This window comes from Protopterus annectens, chromosome 6.part0, assembly GCF_019279795.1.
Source record: "Protopterus annectens isolate FY-2018-M chromosome 6.part0, PAN1.0, whole genome shotgun sequence".
Lineage (NCBI taxonomy): Eukaryota > Metazoa > Chordata > Ceratodontiformes > Protopteridae > Protopterus > Protopterus annectens.
In genome coordinates this window covers 398,409,462-398,424,244 of record NC_056737.1, presented here as the reverse complement: position 1 = coordinate 398,424,244, position 14,783 = coordinate 398,409,462, and the positions used below count along the sequence as shown (strand labels likewise).

The 14,783-nt window shown below is 40.8% G+C and overlaps 1 protein-coding gene across 1 annotated transcript in view; it reads left to right on the top strand.

The window, feature by feature from the left end:
- The window catches only part of LOC122804334 (protein farnesyltransferase subunit beta-like), a 968,002-nt gene that overhangs the window by 558,906 nt on the left and 394,313 nt on the right, over window positions 1–14,783 (top strand). Inside the window, exon 8 of the mRNA XM_044074139.1 lies at window positions 8,307–8,436. Coding sequence (XP_043930074.1) covers window positions 8,307–8,436 — 130 coding nt within the window. The remainder of the gene's footprint in view (window positions 1–8,306; window positions 8,437–14,783) is intronic.

Sequence of the window (14,783 nt, the reverse complement as noted above, 5' to 3'; positions counted from 1 at the left end):
CAATCTCTCCTTTGACAATCACGTTGCCAAAGTGGTTAGAAAGACCTTCTATATAGCCCACCTTATCATGAAAGGGTTCACATCTAGAGCAAGAGAGGTTATTGTGCCCCTCTACTCATCACTTATCAGGCCCATAATTGAGTACAATGCCCTGTTTGGGATGTACCTTACCAAACACCTTCAGCAACTGGAAAGACCCCAAAGGTATCTCACCAAGAGGATCAAGGGGCTCAAACAGATGCCCTATGCAGTTCAGCTAAAGAAACTCCAGCTCTACTCAGTTGCGTACCGCCTACTCAGAGGCGATTTGTGTCTGATGTATAAAGCCATGACCAACCCAGAATTAATGGACATGCTTCACCTCAGGAAATCCAAATCCCTTAGAGCTACATGCTCCAGGGACTTGAACCTCAGCACAGAAATAAATAGGACATGCTGAAGGGACAGATTCATATCCCAGAGGCTCCCCTCACTCTGGAACAAAATCCCAATCCATGTTAGGCAGAGCCCCTCACTGACCCTCTTCAAGAGAAATCTTAACGAGTGGATGGGAGATCGTAAGTTTACCCCTGGAATCTCTTCTGTGTCCCTGCTTGACAGAGGTACAGTAAACTAACCTTAAAAGGGCTACCTTCTGTGACCTACTATATAGAGACACAGTCAAGTAATCTAAAAGGGTGGCGAAAGCCAAACACACACTGGCTAGGCTTATAAATGCCCTAGGGCAGATAGCCTAGTATCAACCAATGAATATGGAAATGTATACCATCCTAATGATAAATGCACAACAAATGACCAGCTATAGACTAGCATAATGCTTAATCAGCTTGAGTGGCTCTGAATAAAAAGAGCGACTAACAGACTCTCATTTGTGAGAAGAACTTGAGAGAGTGCATTACAATGTTTCTTGTGTATGGTATTCTCTTGACTGTTGGTCATTACCAGTTCTGTTGAGAGGCGGGTCTTGACCTTCACAGGGCAAGAGGACAATTGTAGAAAAATGTCTAAACCAACATAGATTTGTTAAGTAACATTTTACTTGTTTTTGCAGTAGCCCTCTATAAAGTAAGTGTATGCACTTGAGCCAGTGGAGGGACTTGGCAACAGAGTAAAAGTGGCAGTTGAGAAAGGGATGTGAAGGAGAAAAAATATATAGAGAAGGAAACCATTGTGGAGGAAGAGAAGTTTAGGAAGATAAAAAGCTGGGAGGAGAATGAGGGTGTACCAGACATGGGAACATAGAAGAAACAAACGTGTATAGTAGTAGAGTACAGGAAACGGATAACAAGACAGTTAAAGCCAAAGTGGAAAGAAATGCAAAAGAAGTAAGGCAGATGAATACATTTTTTGTTCAGATATGTGGGAAAGGAACGTCTAGTCAAATTGTTCAGCAAAGATTACTTAGGAAAACATTGAGGGCTAAACAAAAACGTTTTCTATGTTCACAGGGGAACAGGATGAAGGAATATTAAAATGGGAAAGAAGAAGAGATTGGGGAGAGAACTGGAAATGTAGATTAAATTCAGGAGGCTGAAATGAGAATTTAACCCAGTAGAGGGAGGATGAGGCTGGTGGAGTAGATGGGTTCCCCTAAAAGAGCTGTCAGAAAATCAGTAAGGTTTTGTTGAATGCTGTGAAAGAGTTATTCAGTAAATCACTGCACATTGGATCATCCAACAGGGTCATCCTTAAAAATTACAGCTTGGTCACCCTGACTTCCCAATGACCTTCAGGCCTCTGTCCTTTATTGGAACGCTCATTTTTCATTGTTTCTAGCATCAGAGAATGGGAGAAAGTAAAGATAAGAGCTGGGGACCTTGGTCATTATCCAGTGGAGCATAGGAGATGGGCCTAAAATACTTCATCAGCCATGAATGCAGTTCCTCTCTGTGCCTGAACTGAAGCCACTATTTGTGTTTCTTCACATTTTAGTCCTTACCTGGAGTATGTGCACTGTTGGCTCAACTCATGCTTTCAAGGTCTTTACTCACTGAAATGCAGTAATGGACGTTCTCTCAGTGGTCCAGATGTAGGAGGATATCTACTCACTTTCCCTGGGGTAGTTGAGCTTGCATTGTCTGCTTACATTTGTCCCTTTCCAGCTGGTTCTTTCAGTGCCTAGGATACTAATCTAAACTGGGCAATCTTGAGACATTCGGGCCAAAACTGCTCTGCTGTAGAATTAGCTTAAGTCTGACCTTAATGTAAGGGAAGAAGTAGGAAAACATTCAGTGAGCAGTTCATAGGTTAGATGAACAGACTCAAGGTCTGTTGGGCATCAAGGAGCTTAATACCCCAGATCCCATATTACTACCTACAGCTGCCCATGTAGTAAATGAGTTTCTTTTTGAGGGAAGGCTTGGCAGGCTGATTCTGAGAGGGGAGAGTTATATTCCATAGGCAGGGAAGTCTTTGGGTTATGAAGTTGTCATGTTTCATGGTGTGGTTGATATTTATTTTTCTTGAGACTAGGTGTCTTTGTATGTTCATATCACCTTAGGGATAGCCTGAGAATATGGTTTTAAATAGTAAGGTGTCTCTTTATGGCCTGTATGTCAAGCATAGTTCTAAGAAGGCAGTAAGATAGAGAAAATAGAATGAAAAATATTTGATTTTAAGACAAGCCCTGAAGCCCTTTGATTCTGTTCTCTTTGTGAGCACTCTTCGTACCTTCCTCATCTGCAGCAGATAGCTTGCAGGTAACTTGCAGGAGAGGCTGCAGTTTTCTGTAGTTGTTCTGGTAAGGGTTATAGCCTGGGGGATAGTTACCTCCATAGCGCAACTGTCCAGGAAAGATCCGGTGGGAAACTCCACATGCTTAATAGATGGTAGCAGCTGTATGAAAATATTAGGTGGTAACTGAAAGCTCACAAAAAAAGTGTCAGTAGTGTTTAATGCTGGGAGGAGGGGCAGGTTGCCAGAATACTGCATTTGTTACTTTTAAGGCAACGGTAATTTCTACTAGACCATCCATGTGTAATGTTAAGTGCTGTTTGAAGGGTGGTGATGTAGGACGAGTGGATAAGGACAATCCTCCCACAGTTTCAACATCTGAGAAAAAGATACTAATAAGTAGCCTTAGAGCAGTGCCTTGAGGAGACTGTGCTGGTGGCAAGGGATGTTGGGCTCAGGAATCCTCTTGTTCTTACCTGTTGTGTAGTTATTACAGCTTCATTTACCTTTAAGATTCCTGAGTTTATCTATGCTTCTGTCATGAGGGTGTAGGATTCGGTACTGAAGCCAGGCTTCATGGGCAGATAAATCTTCATCCAGGGAGGTGGTTGCACTGTTAAAAATATATAAGGTTAAGCATACAAGAACTACCATTGACAAAATTGTGCTGAGTTAGTTTGAGAATGCTTGCCTGCCCATACAAGTTCCATAGGGATACTGTCCATCATTTTTCACAGTATGTTTGAGAATTGTTTAATTATTGAGGACATATTGTGAAAGGCCCTTCGTTGCAGATTGGGACTACAGAAGCCTTCTTTCAGATGTCAGGAATATGGACAGTTTTTTTTTTTTTTTTTTTTTATCCCCTTAAGAATCTTCTTAAGGGGGTGTACCCCAGACTATTTTGAATGCACAAATGAGGCTTCCTGGTATCTTACATGGCCCTGTGGAACTTGAGATGTTGACATTACTGAAAGCAGCGGTAACCATTTTTGCTGTAGCTGTAGGTGGAATGTGTCTTAGAGATGAAATATGAATGAAATTCTCCTTTGTGGCCTAAAATTCGCTCTGGCCATGTTATGGTGATACCATTTTTTCCAGCACATTATGTTCTTGTTTTTTCTCCTTCATGTATCCCGTGAGATTATAGAAGGCCTTACTGTTGTCACCTGTCCTGATAGGTAGTTCTACCTCATGGAATGCTTCAGCTTCAGGACATAAATCCACATGTATTCATAATGGGAAGGTACTGCCAGTTGTGCTTGATCCAGTTTTATAGTGTTGCTGGATAGGGGCGCACCAGTTAATGGCATACATGTTTCAGTAAGACATTTGTCTCCTTCCCACGCATTACTGCATGCGCTTACAAGAATTAGAGGTAAGAAACAACTTAGAAATGTAGTGGAAGATTGCAAGAAAAGAAGGCTGTCTGGGCCTTGTGCTCTTCTGTCTTGATTTCAGACATATTGGAGTACACTGAAGAACTAACGAACTATCAATTTGCAGAGAACATCAATGGTAGGAGCTGCAGGAGAAGACTGAGGAAAATGCCATTTTGTTAAATAGCCACATCCCTCACTAGGCTGAGGAACTAAACTCAGTGCAGCAAATGCATAGAGCTGCATTTAGGGTACAGTAACCTGGGGTGGGGGATGAGGAACAGAATGGAAAGATGTGAACTTAAACTAAGAAAAGAATACCTGGGAATCTGGTACAGGGAGAAAAGGCTACAGCCAGAGTATAATCTGAAGTGTACAGCTTTCAGGGACAAGATGATTCTACACTTTACCAAGCACAGTGCAGACTTTATCTGAAGTTGTTCATACTGTTCTGGAGGTTGGATAAAATAGAGTTAATACAGTATTTCTAAAACTGATGCAAAAGAACGCAAGAATGGTAAGAGGTTGGAGGGAGTAGATTCTGAATGGTGATTGGGGAATTTAGGACTCCACACACTGGAGCCAAGGTGAAGTGACAGGAGACAAAGGGTTACTTTAAGGTCATTAAAGGAATCATAAAGGGGGTTAAATTGAAGAGAAATTATGGAGGAAGGAATAGATTCTACTGGAGATAGTTGGAACAGCCTTGTGCTCTAGATTTCAGAAATGTTTATTTCATGGAAAGGTGTATTGATTGTAATTAGTCTATCTTGATGGGTGGTGTACTACAGTACCGCTGAGTTTGATGCATTGAGGTGGTCTTGGGTCAGATGAGTGGAAAGTGACTGATTGTGGTGGTATGTTCTCATGGTGCTAGCCATAAACCAGTATTAGGCAGATTGCTGCAGTCATATGCATGGATGTATAGATATAAAGCTCCTCAATCATTGAAAAGTTGTTTAATGTTGCCCATCCCCCAACAGCATAGCAAGGCTGTCTCCTCAGTACAGCTCTTTCTGCAGCCTCTTAAATATGACTTGAATCTGAAATTTCAGTTTTAAAATAGTTAATTGATTTCTGTCCGAACCTGTCTGCAAAGCTACTGTTGCTAGTGCTGTGTTGGCTTCTTTCAAAATGAATGAATACATGGTACCATGAAAATGCTTTATTGGTTAAAATGGAGGAAATTCCCTTTAGTGTACAGTATGCATATCTGAAGGCATTAAACGGTTATGTAGTTGCTGCTGTGAAAATGATTCCCTCATGTCCTTTGATGTTGTGACCCATGACCAACAAGGTCAAGATATGTGCTGAAAGACATTGCATTTTTATTTACATTTTAATGCAGTTCTTTTTAATTTACTTTGCTAGAACATTTCACTTGTTCGTATCCTTGTGGTAGAGTTTGTGGATTCAAATAATGCAGCTCTGATGCTGCAGTGCTGGTGTTCAGGTGCATATTACGGGGATAATGCCATGTGACTAGGCTGTTGCACTGGCCTCTGGTTACTTTACTTTATGACTACATTGATCTAATGCTTTGCTTTAGCCTCGGTTTAAATCTCAGCTGTCTTCAAAGTCCAGCAATACACAGCACAGTTTCTCCTTATCTAAAAACAAAAAAACACAGGTTGACCCAGCTTAGTTGGTAATTTTCATTTTGTGATGCCACAAGCTTTTGTGAAATCTGGAGTATTATATTTTGTGATTCCAGTCCAATTATGTCATAGTAAGTGGTCTACTAGGAAATGTAGAAATTGTTGAAAGCTTGTGTGCCAGCTTAAGATGTCATTATTTTAAAATTAACACTGGCATATGGCTAACCCATGAGTTAAAAGGCAGAACTTCTTTTTGTAGTACCTGGAAACCATTGAAGGCCAAATTTTGAAAGATAGTGTTGAAGCGTCATAGTTAGTGCCCTGACTTACTGTGATGGGAGGGTACAGAAGGAGATCAGTGCTTGGATGAACCTGTTCTGGAGACTAGTGGAGAAACAGCTTTCATGCTCTAAACTGGATTGATGATGGGCATCCTGACACTTTAGATAAAATGGGCATATATTGTACCGGCATCATCAGTGTATAACACTTTTGCTTTGGAAATGGCGAGGTATTGAAAAGGGCCATCCACTGTGTGTTCATAGAGGCAGTGAGAAAGGCATATATAGATATCCAGATGTTATCTTTTGACCTGCTGATGTGCAGTTCCAGCTACAGTCTGAGCAGAAATGTACCAGTGAACCAATAAAGTGGTCCAGGGGCTGAAGGCCAGTGGATTTGGAGACTGTGCGTTGGCATTGGGATATTGGGTGAATGTGATCTGCAGTCTAATGGAGACTGTGTGCTGGCATTGGGATATTGGGTGAATGTGATCTGCAATCTAATGGAGACTGTTCGCTGGCATTGGGTGAATGTGATCTGCAGTCTAATGGAGACTGTATGCTGGCATTGGGTGAATGTGGTCTGCAGTCTAATGGAGACTCTGTGCTGGCACTGGGATATTGGGTGAATGTGATCTGCAGTCTAATGGAGACCGGGTGCTGGCACTTGGATATTGGGTGAATGTGATCTGCAGTCTAAGGGAGACTGTGCGCTGGCATTGGGTGAATGTGATCTGCAGTCTAATGGAGACTGGGTGCTGGCACTGGGATATTGGGTGAATGTGATCTGCAGTCTAATGGAGACCGGATACTGAGATGACAAGATAGTTCCTCTGTTTTCTAATGAATGCTAAATCAAGGGAATTAGGATGGTAACCATTTTCATGCAGCAACAAAAGGCTCTGCATCCAAGAGGGAATTCAAGCTAACAAGACTCCTTGTGTATCAAGAAATATAAACCCTGCTAGTTAAGTTGCTTTCACTTAACATTTGACTTGTGTATTTCATTCTTAATTTTTACTGCATCAAAGCAGTCTTGTAGTATAAAAACTTGTCACATTTACTTCAAGTAAATCTGGTCCTAAACTGTTTCCTTTTCATATTTTTGAACCTGTCATTTGATTACTTTCTTAGTTAATAGGGTTGTTATGGACACACAAATAAGCTAAGTGAAATGTTTCTTTTTTAAGTGTAGTGGCTACTTTCAAAGTTTACTGCATTTGGGTGTTCATATTCTGAAAGACTGAAAGAATCCTTGGTATTTATTTAAAGTTTTTAGCTTTTTCGGTGAGTATGACACTAATAGTCATTGCTTGACCATGGACATGGAAGGATTTTTTGTCAGTGTCAGCATAGTTTAAATTCTAACAGTAATGGGTAAATGCTGCCTCACCAACAGGGTAAATGCTGCCTCACCAACAGCTAAGTGATGGTTTTCAGTGATGTACACTGGAGTTTATTACCTTAAGTAACTCAATGTAAAATCGATCTTTTTCTGGTAGCTACCTCTGTGTGTTTAAACCATAAAGATGAGACATCTTTGTACATTCTAATGCATGCATAGTTCATTGAGGTTTACTACCTACCATTAGGTTTATAGGTAGTTATTATACATGTGGTCCAGGAGACCATTAAGGAGTCTAGCCCAATTTTTGCTATTGCCCAAGAGCACTGTCTGGTTAAGTGACTTGCTCAGATTCACTTAATAGGCAAATGGAAGTTGAGGAAGTCAAACCTGGATTACAAAGACGTCTGGAGCACTGATTTCACATAAGGTTGCGTATTGACATTTTAGTACAGTCTGCTTTCAGTTTCAGCATTAGTGCATAGTTTTGTGAGGTGTAGTCTTCCTTGCATTGCAGTTTCTTTCATTCAGTTTTGTTTAGTGCAGGCTTGTGAAGTATAGTTCTTCTTTCAGTGCAGTTTCTTTACTTTATTGTTCGTGAACTTGCTGCTTGGGTTACAGTGGTGGGAAATTTGACTACATTTCTGGTTAGGCTAAATACAGCTTTTAACCATGGTAATTGTATTTTAAATCTACTAGAAAGACTCCATTTGACTAGTCAAATGGCCTAATTAGGGCTGATTTTTAGAAACTGTGCAGTATCTGATGCACCTCTACCCTGGCTGTGAGGTCTAATGTGAAATCTGTTGCATCTTGTGGCTTAGTCATGTAAGACCAATGCATATGATTCAGAATGCTGTTTTGTTTTTTTGTTTTTTTTTGTTTTGAATTATGGGACTTCTATCCATTTCCAGCAGTCTGTGGTGGTCATTTTGTAAAACGTCATTGCATTTCTTTGCACTTTGGAAAAATGCATGTGTGTGTATGCAATGAAATTGCACTTAATGGTTGTTGCATTTATCCATATTAGCTGTCAGAACTGGGAAGGTGGCATTGGTGGTATTCCTGGAATGGAAGCTCACGGTGGGTACACGTTCTGTGGCATGGCAGCGATGGTGATGCTGAAGAAGGAAATGCTGTTGGATCTTCCCGCATTGCTGGTATGCTTGCTGTCTCCACTGTTTCACCTGCTGTCTCCACTGTTTCACCTGATAAGCATGTTTGATGTTGTACACTTGCCTTTAAAAGTATAATATTCTTTTCCTGTCCTCATTATTTACTTTTTTTAACTCTAATTTCCTTTGTGTACTGATCATGAACTCTAAGTATACATAGTCACTCACTGATCACTCATCGTACAGATTTAGAACTCTACAGTTTAATGAGAATAGCTAGATTTACAAGAAATGAGTTGTACATTCTTACCCAGTTTATCTGATTAACAAATTCCCAAGTGCTGGAGGCTGTTTTTGCCTACCCCTCTTCTGAGGGTAATAGGTACCAAAAGTAATGCAACTGTTCTTGTGTGGTAACTGAAAGACTAAAAACAGTCAAGTCCAAGATGCAAGCGGTTGGGTGCCTAGGACAACTTAGTCAGATTTTTCTTTTTCCACGAAAATGAACTAATTATCCATGCATTTAGAGTGTTGAACTGAGCGACCATGCATTTAGCGTGGTGAGATTTTTTTTTTTAACACACTGAGGTGCTCTATATTGGACTTAACTGTTCTGCTGTTTCATTGAAACACACTTTGCAGCTTTTTGGAGTTTGCGCTTTGTACCTTTGCATTGTGGCAGGCAAAACTGGACCCAGTTTCTATTCCTTCTAAGCCTTCTAGGCTTTGGTATCATATGTTAGACTTAAAATGTGAACTTTCAGCAGTTTTACCAGATATATGCAAGTGTTTGAATGAGTGTTTTGGTCAGAAATCCATTTTCAGTCCTTGGGAATTGCTTGTGTGCCCGTGTCTGTGTATTCAGGCAAGTTAGGCACTTTAAAAATCAATAAATAATGGTAAATACAGTGTATAACACACAGTCATAAATTTAACATTATAAAAATAAAAAAAAATCCCTTAGTAGTAAGCCAGCTTAAAAAATGAGTTTTTAACACTTTTTAAAATCCTGCTAAAGTAGGGGACTCCAGAGATTTTAGAGCTTGATCAAACCATAGCTCTCGGGGGGGGGGGGGGGAGTATAGTTGAACTGGATGAATTTGCACTGGAGTAATCAAATCAAGATCCTGCTGGAGCAAGTTGTTAAGGACCTTGATGATCTTGTTAATATGTGTTTTGAATAGAAACATAAAAATATGGGTGTGCAGATTTAAATCTCTCAAGTGACCACCTGAAGGTTCTTGCAAGAAGCACAACCAATTTCAGGAGAATATGAATAATGCAAATTAACTGTTACGTGGTTGAATGACTGACCAAGTCACTGGTTCAATGAATACATTAGAGATTGGGACCCCAAGCTGATTCAAAAGGTCAATAGTGAGTCCATGCATATGAGTGACATAACTGTGTATTACTTGAATATGCATGTGTCCTTCTGTGGGCTACTATGCCAGTGGTAGTCTTGTTTCAGTCTGTTTAGAACTTTGCTTGCAATTTTTAGAGCATACCAAAGTTTCTTTTATATTTGTTTTTCTTCAGCATGCATTTTGTTTGCTTTATTAAATTTGTAGATATTCATAGGTAGATACTAGGCTATTGGCCCTAGGGCCTATATAAGCCTAGCCTAAAAAGGTACCCTGGTTTTCGCCACCCAAGAAAATTATTTTCCTGTGCCCCTGTCAAGCAGAGCCACAGAAGTGATCCCCGGAGTGAATTTCCTATTTCCCATCCAATCATCAAGATTTTTCTTGAAGAGTGCCCCCCCCCCCCCCCAGCCATAGTTTACTGGCAGTGTGACCCTATTTTTTGGGTATTACTTAAGTGGATGGAGCTTAGTGACATCATGTGCATACACACACTAGTAATGGGTTGGGCATGGGAAGTAGAGTGAAGCAGCTTGTAGCATCACATACAATGGTACTGCATGCCGGCTGTTTTTTGGGTATTAAGTGGATGGAGCTAGTGACATCATGTGCATAACTATATAATGTCTGTTAGATCCATTGCCCCCCCCCCCCCAGCCATAGTTTACTGGCAGTGTGACCCTCAATTTATGACATATCTCCATCATTTGCAACATGTCTTATTTGAAGGCAGAAACACCTCCTTCCTAGAGTGAGCAAGCCAACAAAGCCACATTTTCTTGCCTCTTCATAGGTTCATCGTTGCGTGACTTGCACTGGGCTCCCAGTATTTTATTCTGAGTGTAAGGAACTTGATTTCTGTTTGATGTACCCACCTGCCCAGTTCTCGCTGCTGTCAGTTGTCATATCCATTTGCTTTTTGGACACTGTAGTGTCATTTGTTTTCCTGTGATGGTTTGGTTCTGAGACTCTTTATTACTATGTTTAGGAATGTTTTTTTTTATTATCTCCTAAATACTTTTCTTTCTTAAGAAATATGTAATTTTTCTTAAATGTGAAGAGGCTGATGTTTGTATCTGAGATGCTTTTCATTTTTTGCATCCAGTTGAATGGAAATAGTTCACTGTTTGACCTTATTATCAGTCCATTTCTGGATTCAGTGTCAGTTATGGTCAATTTTATTATTCTTTTTGAGCAACCTAGGGAAATGTGCAGATGTTGACATTGGCCTGTACCATTCAGGAACAAGTTTATTCTTGTTCTGAGGTGGACAGAACATTTCTGTTTGGACTGTCTCACCAGCCCATTCTGGCTTCCTTGTCAGTTGTCTTTTGTCCATTGGCATTAAATCAGTCTGTTTCTTCTTCCTTTTCGCCTCCAGTGTTTGGTCAGATGCAGGATTCCTCTTGAGCCATTCTTTCCATATTATCTTTGATATTGAGGTATTTGGTGTTGAATGATTCCTTGACCCAGGATTTGGTGTGTATACTATTAATGCCTTCCTTTGGTGTGGAGCGGCTTTGCATCTAGGAGGTCATTCTCTCTGGACATGATTTTGGAGGTGGACTGTTAACACTAAGCTTGTCTTGGAGTTGAGCTTATAGGTACCAGAATCTTTTGGCATCATGTTTGAGAGTGTTGAGGTGACGTTTTAGAGTCAGGCTTTGTCTGACTGGTGAGGTTTTCAGTTGGAGCCAGTAGTTCATGACCCAGATCTCAAAGATGCTAGTCTCTGGAACAACATATTTGCTGCTTTCCTGGATGCTGAGAGTCCTAGACACAGGGGAAAGGATTGAAAGAGTCCTAAACATTGTTATAATAGTAGACGAAAATCCCATCACTCACTAGAGGACACTATTATTGCTATCCTTTGGGAGCCTGAGAACTTGTATTAATTTTGTCTGGTCTCACCTGTACTATCACAGCATGTGGTTTTAGATTAATATTTTCTGCCTCTATTGTAGTATACCTTTCTACAGCCAGCAAGTAGGCCTTCAATCCCTGCCTGTTAATATCGTATGAAATTTCATATTGGCTTGATGTATTTATGCATATGTTTGATATTTTTCTCCACTTTCTTCTTCTTTCTTGGCAGTTCTTGAAACTTACTGGACACTTTGTTGCCTACATGTTATGATGCTTTTACCACATAGCTGCATATCAGCCACTCTGTTTCTGTCATGGGAACTGATCAGTTGTGACCTAGTTAGATTCAGTTTAGGGTCAAATGATATTGTATTGTATTGCTAATAGGTTGTTACTGCATTTTTTTGGGATAGCTTACTTTCGGTTCACCTTCTGTGGTGCAGTCCTTTTGCTGCTTGTAGCACCTGATCCTTGGATAATCTTTTATCCTGGTCCCCAACTTTTTCATTGAGGATGGTCCTTGTTTTATTGTTAATACATTGTGCAGGCTATTTTGTATAGTCAGGGAACATGACATACCTTTTTTTCTGGGTTAATAAGGTTTTGGATGTGTCTGATATCTGCCCTGATGTTCTTCGTGTTTCACTGTTGCAGTCATTACATTTCGGTAATCTACTGTCAGGTTGCCCTCAGTCGGCCTGATTAACAAAGTCTTGGGTCCTGCATCGGTTGCTGTCCCTTCTTCCGTGATGTCAGGTCGTCAGGGATATAAAACATGTAGATGATGCCATTACATCAGTCTTTCTTGCCACGCGGTGCCCAAAGCAGAAGCAGTTTTCAAGTACCGGTCGGCCGACTCCTGACATTTTCGTTTTAGAGTTTCAGAACCGAAGTCTTCAACTAAAAGCTAAGTACCCCATTGGGGAAACTTTTTTCTTGCTCCTTACCGATGTCAGTAAAAGTTAATAATCGCTTGCGGGTAGCAAATACCTCATAAGGATTTTCATTTGTACTGTATTTCTTGCCTAGGCCCTGATCACAAAGTACCTTGCTGTCAGTTTTGTGTTAAATTTAATCAACACACTATTAAACGTCAGTATATTTTTGCTTCTAAATATTTTGGCTCACTATTTAATTATCCAGAAATGTTGACAGTTAGCAATCCAACTACCGGAACACCTAAAAAACGCAAAGAAAAAGACAGTGACAGGCCATCGAGGTCCAAAGCTGACGACGACGCTTCTCCTAAGCCAGTCGTCAGTTCGCCGGTACTCAGTGAGGCGCTTTCGCAGCCCCTGATACCCGCTACTTCTGATTTGCAGGCCTCTACTGAGACGCATTCGGAGTCTGGTAAGCCGCAAGATGCATCAATTATGGAACCCGTGGATGTCTCTACCTTAGATGGGTCCAGCGCCACTGTGCAGGCACCGGCTTCAGAGGGTGTTTTCAGGCCTAAGATTTGTATATTAGACCAACGCCGTCTTCAAAACTAAGGCCAAAATCTATGTCTAAAAAACTGACTGCTGGGCCACATCTGCAGGCCCCTATGCCTAAAAAACAAATGATCAAAAATGGCTGAAGATTTAATTACTCTGATCAGGGGTAGCCAACCCCCTCCTCCTAAGAGGCCCAGGCAAGACATTGATTATGAATCTTCTGAACAGGATTCTATTTCTTCTGACTTTTCTAATGAACAGGATTTGTCTATACCTACTTATGAGGATTCTGATGCAGAAGATTCCATTCCTTCTGCTTCTCCCCCTGAGGATTTTTCTTTTGAGGAAACTTTACGTACCTTAAGGAAACATTTCCACTGGGAAAGTCAAGATTTCTCTAAATCTAAAAAGAGACTTAGGGATTTTCCTCTTCTTCCTCAGCATAGGCCTTTGGCTATACCTCCTGTTCTAGACATTGTTGATGATGTTTTTTCAGAATCTAGTATGGCTCCTGATTCTCTGCCTCCGGCTCCTTGTAAGCCAGACAGGTACTACAGGGTTCCTGACTCCCACAAATTTCTTTTCAAAAATCCTACTGCAGATCCTGAAACCATTTCTCAGGGTCCCAAGGGCATTAAGGCCTCAACTTCTAAAAATCCTACCCCTTCTGACAGAGATTCCAGGGTGCTGGATAGATGGGGTAAGGTTTACAGTTTACACTTCTGCAACCTTGGCAATCAGGGCTTTAAACGGTCAATTTCATATGCTTAAATATCAACAGCATATCATGGGACTACTTAAACAGAAAATTATGTTAATGTCTGACTGTGTGGAAAATAAAGATTTACAGCATTTATTGCATTCAGCTGAACAGGTTGGAAAACATACTTTGCAATTTGGTTTTGATTCTTTAGAGGCCTCTTGCAGGGCTGCTGTAACTGGGTCAGTGCTAAGAAGGCATGCTTGGCTCAAAAAGCAAACTCTGCCTGCTCATGTTAAATCAAAATTGTTGGATGCTCCTTTACAACAGGACCGTCTCTTTGGTAATAAGGCTGAAGAAGTTTTAAAAAAGATGGAAGATAAAGCTAAATCTATGCAAACTGTAAAAGATTTCTTACAAGTACAACCTCCAAGATTTAGTAGGCACTGGCCTACTAAGAACTGGTCCTTTCCAGTTCCTTCGAGAGCCACTCAAGTCAAACCCAGACATTCCAAAGACTCCAAGTTTCAGTCACAAGGGACTTTTAGAACAAAACAATGGGGTGCCTCCACCTCCAAATCTGGAAACAACAAGGCACCTCCCTATGGTAAGCAGTCTCAATGACTTCCCTCTACACTCACCAAGCTCTTATCTTTTAGCCACCCCTTTGGGGGTAAAACTGGCACTTCATGCAAGGAACTGGCAACTTTTAACCCAGGACAAATGGGTTTTAAATGTAGTATCCCAGGGATACAGATTTCGTTTCCATACGTTGCCAGTCCCAAACGGATGGCCAGACCTGCCCTGAAATCAGTGGGCAGAGGCCCAGAAACAAGTACTGTCCCTCGTGAACATGGGGGCTATTCACCCAGAACCAGAAGAGGAAAAGGGACAAGGTTTCTATTCAAGACTTTTCCTGGTACCCAGAAAAGACAAATCATGGCTACCAATTCTGGACTTATCTACTCTAAACACATTTCTGGACAATCCAAAATTCAAGATGATGACTCTTCAACAGTTACTCCC